The sequence below is a fragment of the Somniosus microcephalus genome, chromosome 15 (genome assembly GCF_052327205.1).
Source record: "Somniosus microcephalus isolate GS21.2 chromosome 15, FLI_Smic_1.0, whole genome shotgun sequence".
In the NCBI taxonomy this organism is placed as follows: Eukaryota; Metazoa; Chordata; class Chondrichthyes; order Squaliformes; family Somniosidae; genus Somniosus; species Somniosus microcephalus.
In genome coordinates this window covers 32,826,907-32,849,452 of record NC_141001.1, presented here as the reverse complement: position 1 = coordinate 32,849,452, position 22,546 = coordinate 32,826,907, and the positions used below count along the sequence as shown (strand labels likewise).

The 22,546-nt window shown below is 45.0% G+C and overlaps 1 protein-coding gene across 2 annotated transcripts in view; it reads left to right on the top strand.

Moving 5' to 3' along the window:
• Positions 1-22,546, top strand: part of LOC147106616 (potassium voltage-gated channel subfamily KQT member 1) — a 932,501-nt gene that overhangs the window by 648,297 nt on the left and 261,658 nt on the right. For both annotated transcript variants that reach the window (XM_086007627.1, XM_086007626.1), the window contains 2 exons: positions 14,763-14,809; positions 22,082-22,143. In XM_086007627.1, coding sequence (XP_085863753.1) covers positions 14,763-14,809; positions 22,082-22,143 — 109 coding nt within the window. The remainder of the gene's footprint in view (positions 1-14,762; positions 14,810-22,081; positions 22,144-22,546) is intronic.

The window sequence follows — 22,546 nt, the reverse complement described above, 5'->3', positions numbered from 1 at the left end:
TTAACGGTGATTTTGAAATCTCCACAGATGCGAACCTTCCCTGGATCTCCTGGCTTGTTGCTCGCAGGACGTTTCATAACGGGAACAATGGGCGTAGCCCACTCACTCCAATCTACCTTAGACAGTACACCTGAACGTTCTAGTGCTTCCAGTTCCGCTTCAACAGTAGGTTGTATTGCATAGGGTACCGGTCTGGCTTTAAAAAATTTTGGTTGTGCATGTTCATCAATCTTGATGTTTGCCATAATTCCTCTCAGTGTTCCCAGTCCCTGCTGGAACACCTCTTTAGCATCATCCAATATTCTGGACAATCGTTTAGGTTTGACATCTGTTTCCCCGGAATCTACCGTTAGTGCCTTCAAGGAGTGCCAGTCCATATTCATTTTCCTAATTCACTCCCGTCCTAGTAGTGGTGGACCTCCTTCAGGTAGCACATATAAGTCCATTACTTGGCTTTCTTCGCCCTTGTGGACCACTTCTACCTCTATTTTTCCGATGGGGTACACTCTTTGCCCCGTGTATGTTTTCAATATAATCTCCGTATCCTGTAGGGGAATATGTTGGAATAACCTTCTGTAATCTTTCTTATTCATGACCGTCAATGCCGATCCAGTGTCCAATTCCATTTTTACTTGGACTCCTGCTATCTGAAGAGTGACCCAAATTGTCTGGAGATCTGCATCCTTACCAACATTGTGTACTCTTAAGCTATCCAGTTCATTACTGCTAGCGGCTGAATCTGACTTCTGTTCGGTCAAACTGTTCTTTGTCACCTTGTGTACCTTTGCGTATTTTCCTTGCGGTGACTTTTTGTTGCTGGTCTTCTTTCCTGACTGGCATACTTTAGCTATGTGGCCAAGCCTGCCACACGTTCTGCATTCTTGGTTCTGATCGTGCGTTGTCTTTCCACAACGATAACATTTGACAGAACTCAAACCCAATTTGTTTGTACCGAGTTCCGGTGACCGTAGCTGCATTACTGCCGTGCCTCTCGCTGCGGCTTTGTGTGCTGCTGCCATAGTGACCGCCTTCTCAAGCGTCAGCTCATTCTCCTCGAGCAGTCGCTTTTGTGTATCCTGTTTAAATAAACCACACACAAATTTATCTCGTAGTGCCTCTGTCAGTCCCATTCCAAACTGACAATATTTTGCTAGCTTACGTAATTCCATCAAATATTCAGCATTGCTTTCATTCTGCAGCTGCCTTTTGTCGTAAAATTTAAATTGTTCCGCTAGCATCAGCGGCGTGGGGTTTAGATGATTTTTCAGGACAGTAACAATCTCATCGAACGCCTTATCCGCCGGTTCATCTGGTGATAACAGGTGTTTCAATTGCCCGTATGTCTTCGCACCCATTAAATTTAATAATGTTAGTGCTTTATCTGCATCAGGAGTTTTATTTGCCTTACAATAATTTTGTATGCGTTCTGCATACATGGCCTATTCTTTGATGTCACTCTCAAAGGTATTAATGTTCCCATGTTTAGGCATCGTTGCAATTTATTGTATTTTTATGTTATCCAAGATGGCGGCTTCCCGCTCTTGTCGTCGTCCTCTGCCCACAAAATGGCGGTTTTCCCACGCTTGACGGTCTTCAACCGTCCCCCGACGCTGTCTCCGCTTCACCGCGGCTCTCGCGCCTTCAGTTTCCCCAGACGCTGCGCCTTTTAGCCCGAATGCGGCCCTTATCTCCGGTCGCGATCGATGTCCCACGCTGCGCCTCTCGCTCGAAAGCGGCCCGGCCCTTATCTCCGGTCGCGATCGATCTCACCGCCCTTATTCCTCCGTCTTCCCAGCCCCATCTGTACAGCCAACGCGGTTGACTTTCTGTCGCGTCGCTGCCCGGCTTACCCACCACCGAGGTAGAAAGAAGAAAGCTGACAGTCGCTGATGGAGGCTTCGAGGTCAGGATGTCTTCTGCACTCCAGTTTCTCGATGCCTGCCGCTCGACGTGTCTTCCAGTAGGGTGATGAGGGTGGAAACCTCTCTTCGACGTCCTGTCTGTGGACGAAGCCGCCGTGGAAATAACTGCCGCAGGGTAAGAATCGGACTCGTCGCCACTGTTAAGTCTGTGTGTTATAGTGATAATTACTACACAGACTACAAGAGTAAATTCAACAGGTCTTTACTGGTTGGAGGTAGGGACTATTCTGAATACAATATTACTACACAGTGCTTATATACCGGTGTGGTCACCACCGGTATTACGTATACAGCAGCCAGAGAAAGTAGTACATCTCTTAAGGTGGAACAGGCTTAAGTTCTCTTAAGGTGGAACAGGTTACATACACCACACTTTCTGTTAAGAATATTGAGGAGGTTAATGGCAGGAGCTCACAGTGGTTCATAGGTTCCATCTATTGCACCTTAAACTTTAGGAAGCCCTGCAATGCAATAAAGCTGGTTGGCTCTATCATGCATCTGGCAACAATGAATGAATTCCCCATCTCTCATAAAAGGTGCATCAGTGACCTGATGAATTAATCCCCAGATCGCCCCCTTGAGTGATATTGCACAGATCCTCCGTAGTTGGTTGAAATGAGCAAGTGGCATAAAGCGGTTGTCTCTTCCTCAGTCACAAGCAGAGCTGTCCAGGCAAATGATCTTGGCTGATGGTCTTTATGTAGTAGCTGCCACAGCTTTCCTATTCCCTCTTTGGTGAAATGGTGAAACGTACTCCAAGTGCTCCTCACGAAGGCCTTCATAGGATCTGCGTGGCCTGTAAATTCTTTGTAGTTGGGTGGGTGGTGGGGGTAATACCTTGTAGGGCACTGTCTTCTCAAAGACTGTCTCACTCTCCTTTCCTCCAGTTTGCTTCTCCTCCCCTTCCATTAACATTACATACAAAGGAATGCAATTTTCATCAAATTAGAGCTCGGCCATTTAGGACTGAAATGGTGAAACACTTTTTCACACAATGTGTAGTGAAAATCTGGAACTCTCTCCCCTAAAAGGCTGTGGCTGCTGGGATAATTGAAATGCCCAAGACTGAGAGCGATAAGAGTTTTGTTATTTATGGGTATCAAGGGCTATGGAACAAAGGTGGCTAAACGGAGGTGTACAGATCAACCATGATCTAATTCAATGGTGGATTCTCCCCGTGTTTGCGTGGGTTTCCTCCGGGTGCTCCGGTTTCCTCCCACAGTCCAAAGATGTGCGGGTTAGGATGATTGGCTATGATAAATTGACCCTTAGTGTTAGGGGGATTAAATACGTGGAGTTACGGGGATAGGGTGGGATATGTGTTGGTGTAGGGGTTACGGGGATCGGGTGGGATATGTGTCGGTGCAGGCTCGATGGGCCGAAATGGCCTCTATCTGCACTGTGGGGTTTCTGTGATGTGATGTTCTGTGATGGAACAGGCTCAAGGGGCTGAATGGCCTATTCTGCTTCCTATGTTCTTATGAGAGCTTCTTCAAGCTGCAGGCTCCAAAGTGAAGCACTTCTGCCAGCATCCGCTGACACACGCCACGGTATGCCTCTTCTATTTTATTCTAAGTGGCTCTTGGTACAACGGGAGAGCAAGTCACGGGATTTGGTGACTCCATCGCCGTTGCTGCTGCTGATTTTAATATATGCTAATGAGCCTCCCAGATGCATCAGCATATGTACACATGGAAGGCCTCAGATCATGTGAGGAACTACAGTGCAGCCATTATGGGTTGAAAACCCAGCACAAATGGACCTAGCCACACAATCCACCCATTAAATTTCCGGTACAGGAAACTTTCTGGTATCCGGCACAGACGAGACCGACGTGTTGCCGGTTCATCAACAATTCCGGATAACCGAACGCTATAGTAAAAGATACGGAGCTCAGAGCTCCGTATAAAGCAACAAACCCTGTTGCTTCAAAACAATCGGCACAAGTTGCAAGCGTCTCTGTAGCTTAGCAACAGCTTCAGCTATACCCTTGCACAGCAACAAATGGAGTAAAAAAAGTAACTAAAAGTAAAAAAAGTTACCTGAACCGACTCCTGAATTTTGCCGGTGGATAGAGCGTTCCGGTTATTTAGGGGCCGGTTAATCGAAAGTTTCCTGTACTTTGATCTTATGACAAAAACACACCAAAAGCAGTGAGTAAATTCGGGGCCAATGTAATTAGAAAGTATGAACACAAGATACACTGTAACTAATAGCCCACTTGAACATGAGGTACAAGGAACTAATGACCCATTTGAGTATAAGGTATAAGGCTACAATTGAAACTGGTTTGAGACAATATGTGTAGCTACAATATACTGAGGTACTGAAGCAAATATTTGGGTCAAGTCAAAACCGTGGCTCATTAAAATTCACAATGTACACTTTGTGGTATACAACTGACACTGCATTGGCAGCTCAGGGCAGGTTTGCACTGCAGGATGTGCTTTATCTTCACAGAAGTATTTCTTTTCAACTGTTTTCTCTCTTTTGCTTAAGGTGTTAAGAGTGCATTGTGGTATGTGGGTGAAGTGATAAGATGAAGCATTACTATTCAGTGACAATGCCACTATAACCATGGTATTTACAGATCTAGAAACATGTCTCAAAAGAGTCCAATTGCTGATTCTGTGACAAATTATCTCAAATGCAGTGTTAGTTGTTGCCGGATTAACTGTCCCAGCAAAAGCAGTTCCTGGGTACATATCTGAAACGTACCCACTACTGTCTGAGACGGTTCAGCCCACTCAGTGGTGGTGAAGGGGGCACAGGCAAATTAAGGACATCAGGATGCCTTTCAGACATTCAGTTAAATATATAAGGCTAGGCTAGGTCACCCACACATCAATATTCTCTACAGGTATAGCCAAATCTCTTTCCAGTTACACTAAAAAGAGAATTGTTTGTGAGAAAAGACTATCTGTCCCTATCTGCCAGTACCACACCTGCCCATTCACATTTCCTATGTGTATCAACAATGGCACCAGTTTATTCATGCTTCTTGTATATCCCAATGTTGCCACCATCCCACTTTGCCCATTCACCCTGCCTATACTTGCTGATGTCACACGTATCTTGCCAGGTTTCTATACCTGACATTGTCCACCTGCTCCCTGGGTTCACCACTTCATGTTGTTTGCAACTAACCTGGAGTAACTTTTGATTAAGATTATTTCCCCCTTGCCTGGGAGCTACTGGCCTTTGATCATTTTATTGCCCTGATGGGATCCATGAAGTACAACATCACAGGTTGGAACCTGAATCTTTCCATGGTACAAGATGTTGGAGCACCAGTACACTTTATTGCCCTGCCACCATGTCTCTCTTTCTCAACTCAGTGCTGTATCTGATTCAGCAGTCATCAGAATCTTCCCATTTTTCTATCCTTCCCTCAGAAGAATGCTCCCACTTTTGTTCCTTTTCCTTTGGACAATTGTGAAGGCAATTAGATTGGTATTTTCCAGCTGCCATCTTGCCATACCCCACGTGGCCAAGTCTGTGCCCCCTCATTATGATTGTTGGCTGGGACGGTCTAGCTTAAGATATTCAAGAGTGTGATAACAATCTGATTGAAACCATAACCTCAATTTAACTGAAAGTTAGTTGTGGTCATCAGACCAGAAAAATGTGTCTCCACAGATACAGACAGAAAATGGTTAGATCAGATAGGTCCGTCATATCTGTATCTTTTGAAAGTCACGTCGAATATTTCACAGAAACCCATTATTATCATAGACGTCTGGGGGCGTCTAGACGTGAATTCCTGCGGGAATATTCCTGCTCCTCCCTCATAACGTTGGCAGAAGAGCCGTGGAAACCCTGGAGATGCAGCATTTTTCCGGTACTTTCCAGCAAAGTTACAGTGGCTGAGTAAGAGAACCCCTGCAGAAGTTTACCACTCCCTCTCCCCTCCCCCCCACCCTTTAAAATGAGCTTGAACATTTACAAAAATCTAATTTTAACATATCACTTCTCAGTTCATGTATAGCACTTATTACTACGGTGCCTCAGTGTAGAGCGCATCTACATTAGGAGGAAGAGAGTGTATGTGAGATATTAGATATTCTGAGAGGTTTAGTTTCCACCCAAATGGCTAGAAATGGGTTTTATGCTGCCATGAATGGAAGTGTTCTATTTGTTTGAGGTTAGCTGATGACAAGAACCCTGTGAAGACAGTTTTCCACCATCATGGCTTGGTAGGACCTGCAGAAATAGATAGTGGGATCCTGGTAGGTGCAGCCAATTGAGGTACACTGGCTATTGATCACCCTTCTTTCATGCAGTGCCACTGAAGGCCTGACCTGCTGTGATTGGAGTCCTTCTTTAGTGGTGCCATGGGGTCTGTCGTTTCAGCTTTTATTGGAAACGGGAGCCTCCACCTGGACTAACCATCAGCAAAAGTGAACTACATTCACCGCTGTCTGCAGATGGGGTGCGCGGATACCAGTGCGTGGAAACAGAGCAACCCTCGTGCAGCCTGACCCTCCATTGATCCTTCTTTTTTTTCCCAAACACTTCGGATAGGGGGATTTCCATTGAGAAACCAGTAACTGTGCTGTGGCCAAAAAAAGGTTAGAACAGTAGGCACAAAGATTCAAGGAAATTTCAGTGCCAACAACTACAAAAAATGAAGAAAAAGAACTAAGCAATGGCTGAAATACAGATAACATTACTGTGTCCATTCTGTGACTTACCAGGTACTTACCATTACCTAGCAACTCTGGACATCCATTTCACACAGGCATGACTACAATGAAAAGTTCTACAAACATTGAGAAATGGCGTATAGTTCACCTCTGCCCCCTAATTAATCTGTAAACGAAGCTCCTGCCTGTTTCAGACAAATGCTTCTTCCACTGGGATCCTTTACCCAAAGGAAATTGTGCATGATGCAGAGCAGTTGGAGTCTTGGTGGACCTCCACACACTTTCCTACTTGCAAATCAGGCAATCCGGATTGGAAAATACTCCCTACTCCATGTGCACGTGCAAGTCTTTGCGGGAGACCAAAATGCGTTGGAAGTGTAAATTTTAACACTCCCTTGCCCTTAGAAATCTTACTAAATATGCAGGAAGCTTATCTATGCACTTTTTAATTTGTGCCTTAAAAGGGGGAAATGTTAATGATAGAGAGCTGCCCTGTGGGAGTATAAGAATTGGCATGGTCAACCAGTATGCCATCTCTGCACAATAGCAGGAGAGGGGTACAGAGTGGAATGGTGATTACTGTTGAATTTAATGCTTGAAATGGAGGTGACTCACATTTGAGCTCTTACATTCAATGAGGAAAATGAAATCTGACCTCCCAGTTCCCTGTACAAATCTATAGCAGTCCCCACTCATACTTGGCTCAGCACTCTCACCTCCGAATCAGAAGATTGTGGGTTCAAGCCCCATTCTAAAGGCTTGAGCACATAATCTAGGCTGACACTTGAGTGCAGCACTGAGGGAGTGCTGCACTGTCAGAGGTGCCTTTTTTTGGGTGGGATGTTAAACCGAGTCTCTCTCAGGTGAATGTTAAAGATCCGATATTTCAAAGAAGAGCAGGGAAATCTCTCGGTGTTCTGGCCAATATTTATCCCTCAATAAACATCACTAAAACAGATTATTTGGTCATTTATCTGATTGCTGTTGGTGGAACCTTGCTGTGCGCAAATCAGCTACCATATTTCCCTCCACTACAACAGAGACTACACTTCAAAAAGTATTTAATTGGCTGTAAAGCTCTTTGGGATGTTCCGAGGACGTGGAAAGCGCTATATCAAAGCAGGTTCTCTCTTTCTTTCATTGTTCATCATGCCTTGCAGAGAGTTGGAGGAGAACTATTACCAAGGTACTCCTTGAGTTGACGAACAAGCCTGGGCAAGTGTCATTGTGATCGAGCAATCCTGCATGAACTGAATTTCCTTACACTCACCTAATCACAGCTTCATATATAACCATTGGTGAAGAAATCTCGCAGAAAGGGCCGGCAATGTGAGGTCCTGAGGCTCTGTTGTTCTGAATTTGGTCATGGATTGGGACTTGTTTCTGATTTTCAACTTGATAAATGCAAATAGCAACTCGGACAAATTGATAACATGTGTTTCACTTGGGCTTCCCATTGTAATGCACACAGCTATTGAAAACCCAACCAAACAGCGTTAGGCCTGATATTGCTGGCTCATCGAATGCTTCATTTGGAGTGGGTGCCGTTACAAGCTTTACTCTGCTAGAATGTCCTCGGCGGGTAGTTTAATAAAAAAGAAGACACGAGAAAACAGTAGAGGAAGACTGTTAGAAAGTGATGGCAGATTTTCTTTACTAGTGCTACTCAGAGCCTTGCTCCTATACTAAAATGGGTTAAGGGAAGTTAGCCCATTAAAACAACCTTACATTTTAACGGTTGTTAAAGGCCAATATTGAGAAAATCTAGCAGAATTGCTCAGAGGGGGATAGAAACTAAAACGGAATTATTAGTTTGCTTCATACCTGGCATTAGTTATGTGAAGGAAGGGTGAGGTTTGAAAGTATCAGCACAGCCAGTACTTAGTTATTAAAAATAATATAAATACAGCACTCTGCATTGCCTCCGCATATACAAATCATTGAAACTAGAGAGATTTCCAGTTGTCATGACTACTGCTACAGGAGCTGAGTGGACAACAGAAACCCAGGAAGTGGGGCACAGATCCATATAGCTCTGTTCCTCCCGGCTCCACAGCAAGGTGTTTCTTACAAACCAAAATTTAACTGCTTACGTTTGGTTTTCATCTGCAGGGGCCGCTGAAGAATCCTGAGCAGGGAAGGCCCAATGTCTGCCTCACTCATCAGTACCTAATTTCTCAAAGGGGCCAAAGAGGCAAGCGTTAGGCCTCTAATTTACACATTTAAGGACCTAACCTTTTTTAGGCATCCTGGGACAGCTAAAAAATGGGCCCCACGAATTTGGCAGTGATTGGACACAGGCTGTCCCAGTGCTAAATGGGTATGCTTTGCGCCCATTTTACGCCCGAGAAACAGGGACAACGCATACCAATTTCTATCCCAGTGTATCCATTCCAGGAAACCTAATGGTTTTCAGTCCTCTCAACCTGCCTAGAGTCTCCATTTCACAAAGATCAAAGTCTCAAAGCACATGACTTTTATTAGATGTTGAATGATATATTGTTAGAGTTCTTTCTGGTAACAAATCTGAAGACATAGCTTTTTACCTGCTATCTCCTGTTAATTCTGATGTTCAACTCCACATGTAACCTTTAGGGTATTAGCTTCCTCCCTGTCTATCCTCTTGCTGTTACAACTTTGGAAGAATTTTTTGGCACAATGCTTGGATCCAGCTCCCTATGCCACCTAGACCTCTTTTTTTTAAGGTCCTCCTTAGTGGTTGACTCCAAGTTGGCCTGCTCAGCAGCCTAGTGCTGCATCCTTTGGGTTGAATGAAAGTTAATGAGCTGTCATCCTTCCCCAAATCCTCTGGCCTGAAAAGTTCAGCACATCTATTGCAGAACACTGCTGATTAAAACCCTTTGCCTTGGTCTGTGAATTGAGCTTTCTGACTTTTTTGTTCCATTTTTACAAAGCTATGTGAATTCTGGAATATTTGCCATTTATATCAGCTAAGTGCCAATTAAAATGCTTGAAAAGCGTGAAGGCAGCAGTATCACAGCTGGTTTTCCTTTGCTCCTACCATCAAATTCAAATTGTAAATTAACAAACACGTCTTACTTGAGGCATGTGACGGATACTATGGGACTTGCAGGAGACGGTATTAAAAGAGTTTGTGAATTAGTGGACATAAAAAAGCTTCACCACACCACAGCCCCCCAAAAAAACTTTGTGTGCTGAAATGGCACAGGAATAACTCATTTCAGGTTTGGAGGTGTCCTACATTGTGTGCCTTGGCCCTTCAGCTAGGATTTTATTTATTGAAAAATCCAGCTGGAGGTTCCATAGTACAGGAAGGTTGAAAAGAGGAGGAAAGGTGACAAGGTAAACCATAAAGAAAATAATTAGCTGATAGGAGGATTGGTTTTGAAAGCCTGGAGATTATAGGAGGACAGAAAGACCGAAAGAGCTACGGGGTTGAATTTTCCTCTGCGGAAATGATAGGAAAATGTGGCCTGCTGCCTCGACCTCGATCTCCCTCTCTCGCCCCGCCCCTGCCCTGCCAGCACCACCACCGGCCAACCCTTTCTGACCTGCTGCATTGTAAATGCTGGAGGTGGGCAGGCCTCCGCCTGCAGGTCCATTTCCCTCCTGTCCACCCTGGTTACTGCAGTTCTCCAAGACTGGCTAGGGAAAAGTGGTAGTAGGCTCTGGATAGTGGTGGGAAAGCCGCAAAATTCTTTAAATGGAAGAAGAAGGCCTAGTACTGGCGCAGACTTGATGGGCCGAATGGCCTCCTTCTGTGCTGTACTATAGAGGCTTCCTTTCATCCATCATTTCCTTTCATTTCTGCCCCCAAGCCTCACCTGCTTAGGCCTTGGTCTTGGATGAGGCCTAAAAAGAAATGGTCATTTTATCTTCAGGGCATTTCCGCTATTTTAAGGTCCCTTGCCACTTCTTGTCATGATGTAGAGGTGTACCCACTGCAGCATTGCCGGGATTTTCCTTTTCTGCACTGGCGGGCTCCCTCTTGGTGGTAGGAATCCTGCCAGGAGTCTGCCCTGCATATCAAAAGACTCAAGATGCATGGGAAATGGGTCAAGGTTGGGGCAAATTTGGAGGGGTGGGCAGAAGTCCTGCCCGGTTGGAACTCTGCCCTGAAGAGGAGAGTCCAACTCAAGGAGCACCATCATTTTAAGACTCTAGGAAAGAATGAGTAGAGCAAGAGATGATGCAAGGTTTCTATAAAAAGCAGGAGGTGAGAAGTTATTCCTCAGACCTAACCCTTAAAAATATTTGCATCAAAGAGACTAGTTCTCTTTCACTTACGAAAGTTGGGCATCAATGCCTGTGTTACACCGGATCTTCACAATGAATTTACAGGGCAATAACTTCGCTGCAAATTTTCTTGTACAGAGTAGCCAAATTGCATTCTAATTTGGCTGCTGCACTTCCACCAGTACCCATCCCGATGGCTGACTATGTGCTGGAACAGCAGTAGGTTGGCTTCTATGTAACAGCTGGAGCCACTGTGTGTCAAAAAGTCAGAACATCCCAATGCACATTAAAACTACTAATGTGAGCCCAAACCCACTTAGGGCAGTAGACATGCACCACGAAGTAGATGTAACTGATATGTGACAGAGGAGCGAGCCTTCGGCTTAGCGGTAGCTTTCCCATCTCTGTGTTAGAAATGCAGGGCTTCACTCACTCGAGTGGAGGCCGGAGCTTTGAATTCTGGGTTGGCATCCTGTGGGATACTTGCGTGCGGTGGGTGCGGGTGCCCCCGCCCGCCCTTATTGTATGGGTTGTGGAAGCCCATAAAACCCCGCCGCCATAGAGGACTAACCACCCCATCGGCTGATATAAGAATGTTTATGGTCATGGAAGGAGCGTTCACATCATGGACTGTTAATCAGCCTGCAAATCCTTCCACTATTTCGCATTGTTCTCCAAAGGAAGAGCGAGAAGATACAAACACAAAAAACCTGTGTGTGACCAACAACAACTTGTATTTATATAGCGCCTTTAATGTAGTAAAACGTTCCAAGGTGCTGCCTAGGAGTATTATAAGACAAAAACATTTGACACCAAGCTACATAAGGAGAAATTAGGGCAGGTGACCAAAAGCTTGGTCAAAGAGGTAGGTTTTAAGGAGCGTCTTAAAGGAGGAAAGAGAGGTAGCGAGGCGGAGAGGTTTAGGCAGGGAATTCCAGCGCTTAGGGCCTAGGCAACAGAAGGCACGGCCACCAATGGTTGAGTGATTATAATCAGGGATGCTCAAGAGGGCAGAATTAGAGGTGTGCAGATATCTCGGGGGGTTGTGGGGCTGGAGGAGATTACAGAGATAGGAAGGGGCGAGGCCACGGAGGGATTTGAAAACAAGGATGAGAATTTTGAAATCGAGTTGCTGCTTAACTGGGAGCCAATGTAGGTCAGCGAGCACAGGGGTGATGGGCGAACGGGACTTGGTGCGAGTTAGGACATGGGCAGCCGAGTTTTGGATGACCTCAGGTTTACGTAGGGTAGAATGTGGGAGGCCAGCCAGGAGTGCGTTGGAATCGTCAAGTCTAGAGGTAACAAAGGCATGAATGAGGGTTTCAGCAGCGGATGAGCTGAGGCAAGGGTGGAGAAGGGCGATGTTATGGAGGTTGAATTGGTGGTCTTTGTTATGCTACGGATATGTGGTCAGAAGCTCATTTCAGGGTCAAATATGACACCAAGGTTGCGAACAGTGTGGTTCAGTCTCAGACAGATATTAGGGAGAGGGATGGAGTCAGTGGCTAGGGAACGGAGTTTGTGGTGGGGACTGAAAACAATGGCTTCAGTGAAATGGCTAGTTCTTCTGAAACTCAAGAGTGCCTCTCCACTTGTATATGGACGAATGTGTGCTGTATGATGGTGCTCCAAATTCCAGAGGAAACCACGGCCCCTGTTTGTAACCTGACCAGTGTTAGTGAGCAGCATCATTTAATGCACATTATACATATTGGCCCTGGATTCGTTATTCCCCAAAAAATGGTTTGCATACTTTTCAGACCCAAGCATATCAGAAGAATTTGGCGCTGGATAGCAGGACTGAGTCAGCAATGAGTAAGCAAGACGCACATAAAAATAAAACTTGTCCCCCCGTTCGCTTCCTCATCTGAGAAAGCTGGCCAGAGAGCTGCTGCTAGCCTGGCACCAGTGCCACTCTATGACTGGCAATAGGAGATGAGGAAGAGCAGCTTGAATGATTGCCCATCATAGGATTGAATCTGCTATGTTGGCCAAATGAGGGCTCACGATGACCATGAAGAAATTTGAAGCAATAATAATAGAATAGAATATCAAATAAGACTTGAAGAATACTAACATATCTCCAACCTTTGCACATGTGTTCATTGTTACCAGGCAGTGGAGCTATTTCACTGTAAGGAACACTGCAGGCATTACAATCAGTGCTGTGAAGGAGTTGGACCGAATTCACTGCCTGTCTCCTTACATTAGGAGCCAAAGTGGGGTCTGCTTTCTCATGGACTCCATCCTGACCCACCTAGGGAGTCAAAGTCTTTGTGTATGTCTGACCAAGACTGAGAAACTCACTGTAACGTCCTGCATGTATTAGATATTCAGGAGATTATGTAAAATGAGAATTTGTGAAGCAGTGCATAGACCCAAACTTTAAAAGGGGAATCCAAGCTTTCATTGTATCTGTATCTTATACATGTTGGCCTGGAGTTTCCGCCGGGTTGTGTTGTTTTTTTCCAGCACAAATCGCCTGAAATCGGCCAAACCAGTGCAAAAGATCGCGGAAGTTCAAGCGCAAATTATGTCCAGCGCAAATCGAGTTTCCGCAATCTTTTGCACTGGTTAAAAAAATATTGCGCTAGAAGCCGGCCCACCCACAAAACTGGCCACACCTCCAGGTCGAACTAATCAGCGTTGGGAGTTTCCGCTAATTGTGCCCATTTGCAGGCTTTTGAGGAGGTTCTTAAAATTAAGCTGATTCTTTTGGTCGCAAGGACACTAATAAGCACATTTTAAAAGCTTCTGAATATCATTTTTAAAAATTTATTAAGCATCTGACTACTGCACACCAATGGTTCTGTATAGAGTTCAGTTATTTGAAATCAGATTACTTACAGGTGGTCGACAAGATGCTCTGATTAAAAATGCTTATTCTTTGTGATAAACCCATTTTCAGCTGTATTAACCAAACTGCACCAAGTTACCTCTCTTAAATATATCAAGGAATATTTTTTAAAGAAATTTAAAGCCTGATTGCGCTGGTTCATGGCGGATTTTATGTTTGGCGTTATGCAAATGAGCTCGAGCGGAAACTTGACGGAAAAAACCCTTCTCAAAACTAGCAATTTGCATCCAGATCGCTGATTGCGCCCAAAGCGGAAACTCTACCCCATTGTATCTGTTTCTTATCGATATCGTGTCACTTCATTTAGAATAGTTTAAAATGCCACGGCCTAGAAATTCGGTGGAGCCCCAAACGGGGCGCCAAGCTCGCCTGGGCGCCGGAATTACCGCTGCGATCGGAGCCGTTGCGCCCGCCGGAAATTCAGCTTGAGAGCCCCAAGAGGGACGCGGGGCGCTGCTTGAGGCGCCCCGCGTCCCTCTTGGGGCGCTGAAACTGAATATCGCAGCGCAACATGCCGCAGCGCCACACGCTGCGGCACAGCGCGCTGCAGTACTGCAGGCCTTCCTCCCCTTCTTAAGGGGGAGGGGCCTGCACCAGCACGATGACCGATCGCGAGTGCCGGCAAAAGAGCCCGGCACCGAGGAGAAGTGCCGGCCTCTCGGGACACAGCCGGCACTGCCCGGGGGGGGATCAGGAGGCCGGGGACGGAGGTGCTGGCAGGCGGCCACCGGAAAAAATGGCCGCCCCGCACCTCCACCTTAATTTGCGCCACTACCGCCACAGGTAGGCCCCGTGAACCAGGCGCGATTTGCGAATGGCATTACAGAGGCGGGCTCTACCAAATATCGCGATCTGGGCAGTAGCGGGGCGCTGCACACACCGATGACGTCATCGGTGGTGGCGCAGCGCTACAGACTAACGCCGCCATTAGCGCCCCGCTAAATATCGCGGGAGGCGCAGCCAGTGGCGCTAAAGCCACTGAGTGCCCTCTTTAGGCGCTAACTGGTGGCACAACCCACCGAATTTCTAGGTCCAAGTCTTTGACTATGCTTTGTGTATAGTATCAAATCATTTCTTTGCTGTATTCATTGTTAATTCAATTTTTATCTTATTTCCTAGACTAGACCAGTCCTTAGGAAAACCAACGATGTTCCTATCTGTCTCAGGTAACTATATCAACCACCAATGCAGTCTGACAAAAGAGTTGGACGTATATCTTTAGTGTGGGAAGGTTGGATAGTTCTTATGCCACCCACCGCCCACCCCCAATGACTAAGGGTTATGTATGTGATCAGTTGAGCCATACAGACCAGGGAGATCTCAAGTTCAGTTCCAGTCTGTGCTGAGTTAGTTAATCTCAGCCAGGGCACATCACAGCAACTACAATAATTTTCACTTAAATAACGCCTTTAACATAATAAAACATCTCAAAGTGCTTCACAGTGGTGAGAAAAGAATAACCAGGACCCCCACCGTGGGAGAAGGGTTAGCAATGGGTGCTGAAAGAAAGATCAAAGAAAGAAAGACTTGCCTTTCACAACCACCGGACGTCCCAAAGCGCTTTACAGCCAATGAAGTACCTTTTGAAGTGTAGTCACTGTTATAATGTAGGAAACGCAGCAGCCAATTTGCGCACAGCAAGCTCCCACAAATAGCAATGTGATAATAGTGCCAGCTGTGGCTCAGTTGGTAGCACACTCGCCTCTGAGTCAGAAGGCTGTGGGTTCAAGTCCCACTCCAGCGACTTGAGCACATAAAAAAGCTAGGCTGACACTCCAGTGCAGTGCTGAGGGAGTGCTGCACTGTCGGAGGTGCCGTCTTTCGGATGAGACATTAAACCGAGGCCCCGTCTGCTCTCTCAGGTGGACGTAAAAGATCCCATGGCACTATTTCGAAGAAGAGCAGGGGAGTTATCCCCGGTGTCCTGTCCAATATCTATCCCTCAACCAACATACCAAAAACAGATTATCTGGTCATTTTCACATTGCTGTTTGTGGGATCTTGCTGTGCGCAAATTGGCTGCCGCGTTTCCTACATTATAACAGTGACTCCACTTCAAAAAGTACTTAATTGGCTATAAAGTGCTTTGAGACGTCCGGTGGTCGTGAAAGGTGCTATATAAATGCAAGTCTTTCTTTAATGACCAGATAATCTATTTTAGTGATGTTGATTGAGGGATAAATATTGGCCAGGACACCGGGGATAACTCCCCTACTCTTCTTCGAAATAGTGCCATGGGACCTTTTACGTCCACCTGAGAGAGCAGACGGCGCCTCGGTTTAACGTCTCATCCGAAAGACGGCACCTCCGACAGTGCAGCATTCCCTCAGTACTGCACTGGAGTGTCAGCCTAGATTTTTGTGCTCAAGTCTCTGGAGTTGGACTTGAACCCACAACCTTCTGACTCGGGTGAGGGTGCAACCAACTGAGCCACGGCTGATGCTAGAGTTAGGTTTTAAGGAGGCTTTTGAGAAAGGGGAGAGAGATAGCCAGGGATGGAGCGATATAGGGAGAGTACCAGAGTGTAGGGTCAAGGCAGTTGAGGTTGCAGGGAGTGGAGCACCCAGGGGCTGTAGGGAAGCATGACTTGATGTGGAATGGAATGGAGACAACAGAGTTTTTAATGGGTTGCAATTTGTGAAGAGTGGAACTCGGGAGACCAGTCAGATCAGCTTCGGAGCCATTAGGGGAGATTGTACTGACTCCACCAGGTGTAAACTGGGTACTAATGCCTCTCCACTCCACATCTGGCCGGAAAGTGAGATGGCAATTACTTTCTTCCAGGGGTGAAGGGTGAGTGTAGAGGAGTTTGAAGCAGAGAGACGAGGAAGCGATTGGCAATGGCTTTGTCCAAGTTAGAATCCTAGAATGGTTACAGCACAAAAGGAAGCCATTTGGCCCATCGAGCCCGTGCCGGCTCACTGCAAGAGCACTTCAGCTAGTCCCACTCTCCCGCCCGTTCCCCGAAGTGCTGCAAATTTTTTTCCTTCAGGTATTTATCCAATTCCCTTTTGAAAGCCACGATTGAATCTGCCTCCACCACCCTTTCAGGCAGTGCATTCCAGATCCTAACCACTCGCTGCGTAAAAAAGATTTTCCTCATGTCACCTTTGGTTCTTCTGCCAATCTCCTTAAATCTGTGTCCTCTGGTTCTTGACCCTTCCGACAATGGGAACAGTTTCTCTCCATCTACTCTGTCGAAACCCCTCATGATTTTGAACACCCCTATCAAATTTCCTCTCAACCTTCTCTGCTCTAAGGAGAACAACCCCAGCTTCTCCAGTCTATCCATGTAACAGAAGTCCCTCATCCCTGGAACCATTCTTGTAAATCTTTTCTGCACCCTCTCTAAGGCCTTCACATCTTTCCTAAAGTGCAGTGCCCAGAATTGGACACAATACTCCAGTTGAGGCCGAACCAGTATTTTATAAAGGTTCATCATAACTTCCTTGTTTTTGTACTCTGTGCCTCTATTTATAAAGCCCAGGATCCCGTATGCTTTTTTAACCGCTTTCTCAACCTGCCCTGCCACCTTCAATGATTTGTGCACATATACCCCAGGTTTCTCTGTCCGTGCACTCCCTTCAGGATTGTACCATTTAGTTTATATGTCCTCTCCTCATTCTTCCTACCAAAATGTATCACTTCGCACTTTTCTGCGTTAAATTTTATCTGCCACGTGTCCGCCCATTCCATCAGCCTGTCTATGTCCTCGTGAAGTCTATCACTATCCTCCTCACTGTTCACTATACTTCCAAGTTTTGTGTCAGCTGCAAATTTTGAAATTATGCCCTGTACACCCAAGTCCAAGTCATTAATATATATCCAGAGAAAAGCAGTGGTCATAGAAACATAGAAGCATAGAAAAATAGGAGCAGGAGTAGGCCATTCAGCCCTTCGAGCCTGCTCTGCCATTCAATATGATCATGGCTGATCCTCTATCTCAATACCATATTCCCGCTCTCTCCCCATACCCCTTGATGCCTTTTGTGTCTAGAAATCTATCTATCTCCTTAAATATATTCAGTGACTTAGCCTCCACAGCCTTCTGTGGTAGAGAATTCCACAGGTTCACCACCCTCTGAGTGAAGAAATTTCTCCTCATCTCATTCCTAAATGTCCTACCCTGTATCCTGAGACTGTGACCCCTCGTTCTAGACCCCCCAGCCAGGGGAAACATCCTCCCTGCATCCAGTCTGTCTAGCCCTGTCAGAATTTTATACGTTCAATGAGATCCCCTCTCATTCTTCTAAACTCTAGTGAATACAGGCCTAGTCGACCCAATCTCTCCTCATACAACAGTCCTGCCATCCCAGGAATCAGTCTGCTGAACCTTCGCTGCACTCCCTCCTTTCTTAGGTAAGGAGACCAAAACTGCATACAGTACTCCAGGTGTGGTCTCACCAAGGCCCCGTATAACTGTAGTAAGACATCCTTGCTCCTGTACTCAAATCCTCTTGCAATGAATACCAACATACCATTTGCCTTCCTAACTGCTTGCTGCACCTGCATGTTTGCTTTCAGGTCCCTTTGTACATCAGCATTTCCCAATCTAGCACCATTTAAATAATACTCTACCTTTCTGTTTTTCCTACCGAAGTGGATAACTTCACATTTATCCACATTATACTGCATCTGCCATGTATTTGCCCACTCACTCAACTTGTCTAAATCGCCTTGAAGCCTCTTTGCATCCTCCTCACAACTCACAATCCCACCTAGTTTCGTGTCATCAGCAAACTTGGAAGTATTACATTTGGTTCCCTCATCCAAATCATTGATAAATATTGTAAATAGCTGGGGCCCAAGAACTAATCCCTGCGGTACCCCACTAGTCACCGCCTGCCACCCTGAAAAAGACCCATTTATTCCTATTCTCTGTTTCCTGTCTGTTAATCAATTTTCAGTCCATGCCAGTATATTACCCCCAATCCCATGTGCTTTAATTTTGCACACTAACCTCTTATGTGGGACTTTATCAAATGCCTTCTGAAATTCTAAATACACCACATCCACTGGTTCTCCCTTATCTATTCTACCAGTTACATCCTCAAAAAACTATAGTAGGTTTGTCAAACACAATTTCCCTTTCATAAATCCATGTTGACTTTGTCTAATCCCGTTGATATTTTCTAAGTGTCCTGTTATCACATCCTTTATAATAGACTCTAGCATTTTCCCTACTACTGATGTTAGGCTAACCGGTTCCCTGTTTTCTCTCCACCTCCTTTTTTAAATAGTGGGGTTACATTTGCCACCCTCCAATCTGTAGGAACTGTTTCAGAATCTATAGAATTTTGGAAGATGACAACCAATGCATCCACTATTTCCATGGCTACCTCTTTTAGTACTCTGGGATGCAGATTATCAGGCCCTGGGGAATTATCAGCTTTCAGTCCCATTAATTTCTCTAGCACTATTTTTTTACTAATACTAATTTCCTTTAATTCCTCCTTCTCACTAGACCCTTGGTTCCCTAGCATTTCTGGGAAGTTATTTGTGTCCTCTTCCGTAAAGACAGAACCAAAGTATTTTTTTAACTGCTCCTCCATTTCCTTGTTCCCCATTATAAATTCTCCCATTTCTGACTGTAAGGGGCCTACAGTTGTCTTCACTAATCTTTTTCTTTTTACATACTTGTAGAAGCTTTTACAGTCCACTTTTATGTTCCTTGCAAGTTTACTCTCATACTCTATTTTTCCCCTCTTAATCAATCTCTTGGTCCTTTTTTGCTGAACTCTAAACTGCTCCCAATCCTCAGGCTTGCTACTTTTTCTGGCAACTTTATATGACTCCTCTTTGGATCTAATACTATCCTTAATTTCTTTTGTTAACCACTTTTCCTTTTGTGTTTTTGCACCAGAAAGGAATGTATAACTGTTGCAATTCATGCATTTGTTCCTTAAATGTTAGCCATTGCCTATCCACCGTCATGTCTTTTAATGAAGCTCCCCAATCTATCATAGCCAACTCACTCCTCATACCATCGTAGTTTCCTTTGTTTAGATTTAGGACCCTAGTTTCAGATTGGACTTCTTCACTTTCCATTTTAATGAAGAATTCTATCATGTTATGGTCACTCTTCCCTAAAGGGCCTCGCACAACAAGATTATTAATTAACCCCTTCTCATTGCACAATACCCAATCTAGGATAGCCTGTTCCCTAGTTGGCTCCTCAACGTATTGGTCTAAAAAACCATCTCGTACACACTCCAGGAATTCATGCTCCACAGTATTATTGCTAATTTGGTTTGGCCAGTCTATATGTAGATTAAAGTCACCCATGATTACTGTAGTACCCTTGTTACATGCATCTCTAATTTCCTGTTTGATGCCATCCCCTACATTACCACTACTGTTTGGAGGCCTATAGACAACTCCCACCAATGTTTTCTGCCCCTTGGTGCTTCTTAGCTCCACCCAGACTAATTCTACATATTGATTTTCTGAGCGAATATCCTTTCTCTCTATTGCTCTGATTTCATCCTTTACTAACAAGGCCACCCCACCTCTTTTTCCTTTTCGCTTGTCCTTCCTAAACATCGAATATCCTTGGGTATTCAGCTCCCAGCCTTGGTCACCCTGCAGCCATGTCTCCGTAATCGCAATTATAATCGTATTTGTTTACATCTATTGTGCTGTTAATTCGTCTACCTTATTAGGAATGCTTCGTGCATTCAGATACAGCGCCTTTAGATTTGTCTTTTTAACATTTTTAGACATTTTAACATTTTTTTGTACTATGGCCCTATTTGTCTTATTACCATTTTTTCTTACCCGGACCTTATTTGTTAGTGCATTCCTTTGTTTGTACGCTCTGTCCTTTCCTGTCCCATCCTTACTCCAATCACTTTCCTGCACTGCTTCCTTGTCTTTTCTCTTTAGCATTCTAGATTCCTCTCCACCAGGATCCTACCCCCCCTTATTTAGTTTAAAGCCCTATCTACCCCCCAGTTATTCGATTCGCTAAAACTCTGGTCCTAGTACCGACCCCGGGGAACACCACTGTATACTTTCCTCCAGTCCGATAAACAACCGTTCGCCACTACTCCCTGTTTCCTGTCACTTAGCCAATTTCGTATCCATGCTGCCACTGTCCCTTTTATTCCATGGGCTACAACTTTGCTGACAAGCCTATTATGTGACACTTTATCAAACTTTAGAAACCTCGGATGAGGCAAGGCCTCTCGAGGTGATAATGTTTAGAGGGTAGCTCTGGGGTGCAGGTGAGGAAATTTAAGTGGCTGGTGGGTAGGAGTGCTGCAATTAGTTTTAGATTAGAGAGAGAAAAAACAGCCAGTAATCCTATTCATGATCCCTGTTGGAAAGTACAAGTGTTTGGACATTGGAAGAGGGAGGATATGGTCAGACTTGACTGTAATGCCCCACAGTGGAACAGCCTGTCAATACTCACTGCCTAAGCTTACATGTGATGCTTGGCTACTTGGGTGAGGTATCAGAGCGTGCCCAGCACCTGTGGAACCACACCCCAGCCAGGAGTCAATGCTTTCAAGAGAAGAGGAGGAGGGGAGGGAGGAAAATGGCCAGAAAAATGAGAGGAATGAAAAAAAACCTCCGATCTTCATTTTGGATTTGGGATTGAATCCAACCCAGATTCAATGGGGAAAGAATTCTTAAGTGAGGCGAGTTTGGGCAGTGTAGTGCCTGCTCAAATTATGTACAGTTTTATGCACGAGTCCATAGTACCGATTGAGACGTTATCCAGCATTTATTGGCACTAAACTGTCAGTCTCATTCAGAGAGGCCACAAGGAAAGCTGCTTTGGAAATATTCCACAAAAACAGTCGGCAGTAAGCGTTCTGAGGTTGCAGCAGTGTAGAGGAAGCTTCACTCTGCATCAAGCTCATGCTGCACTTGACCCTTCAGTCCTTGTGTTGACACTGGCTGCAAAAAAAGGGAAGATCCACCATTCCCCAGTACTGAAGCCTAAATGGCGCAAAAAAGAAATTCCCCCAAAAAACAAAAGTTCAGCCAAGTCACTTAAATATGTTTGCTTTGCATTGCATGTAATTGGACTGTATTTATTATTAGGTTGGCCTTATCTGACTTGGCGTGAACAACATGCAGACTTACCTTATCTCCCATGGGTGAGAAATGGTTTTACATCCTACCTGGAGCATTCCGTTTAAAGGGGTTAAACTTACAAGTCAGCTGTCAAGTCTTAAGACTTAACAGCCCATTCCAGCCTGAAAACTAATCTAGTTTGCAGCAGGGACCCTTTGGTGAGAAGAAATAATTTTGAAATGTGAATTTGATACTTTAATGAGCTTTACAGTTACAGAAGGTTTGTGATGCAATTTATTCTTATCAGTTGTAAAAATATTTATCCAAATGTATTGTAGCCACTTTCTGGGAAATCGTTTAAAATATACTGCAACAAATAATGAGTTCATTCTTCTTCTCATGGTATATTTCAGAAAAGAGCCAGGACAGGGGGAAGAACACAATTGGAGCTAGACTTAATAGGGTAGAAGAGAAGGTAAGACTGCTTTACAATTAGCACTTCATGAGGTTGTAAACACACATCTGGCTGTCTGAGTTCTTAATATCTTGATACTGAACAGAATTTGCCATTTTACGGGACCTTCACTTTTCTGATGGATTTGACAAGTGCACAGCAGCCACCTTGCTTCTAAATTTGTACAGGGTTTAGCAGGGTGCTGAAGCACTGCTGTGACAGTGGAGGGTGCACCTTCAATTATCCGCTTGAGTTTCTAATCTCGGTCTTATTACTGTGGACTTGACTCTGAGTAGATGGCAGGTGGCTCCTCAGAGAAGTGCAGATAAATGAAGGAAGGTCATCGCTGCTCTCTTTCCCTTCCTAGTGGCCGGGTCAGAGGGACAATAATGATGGCCCCAGGACACTCTCAGCCACCTGGATA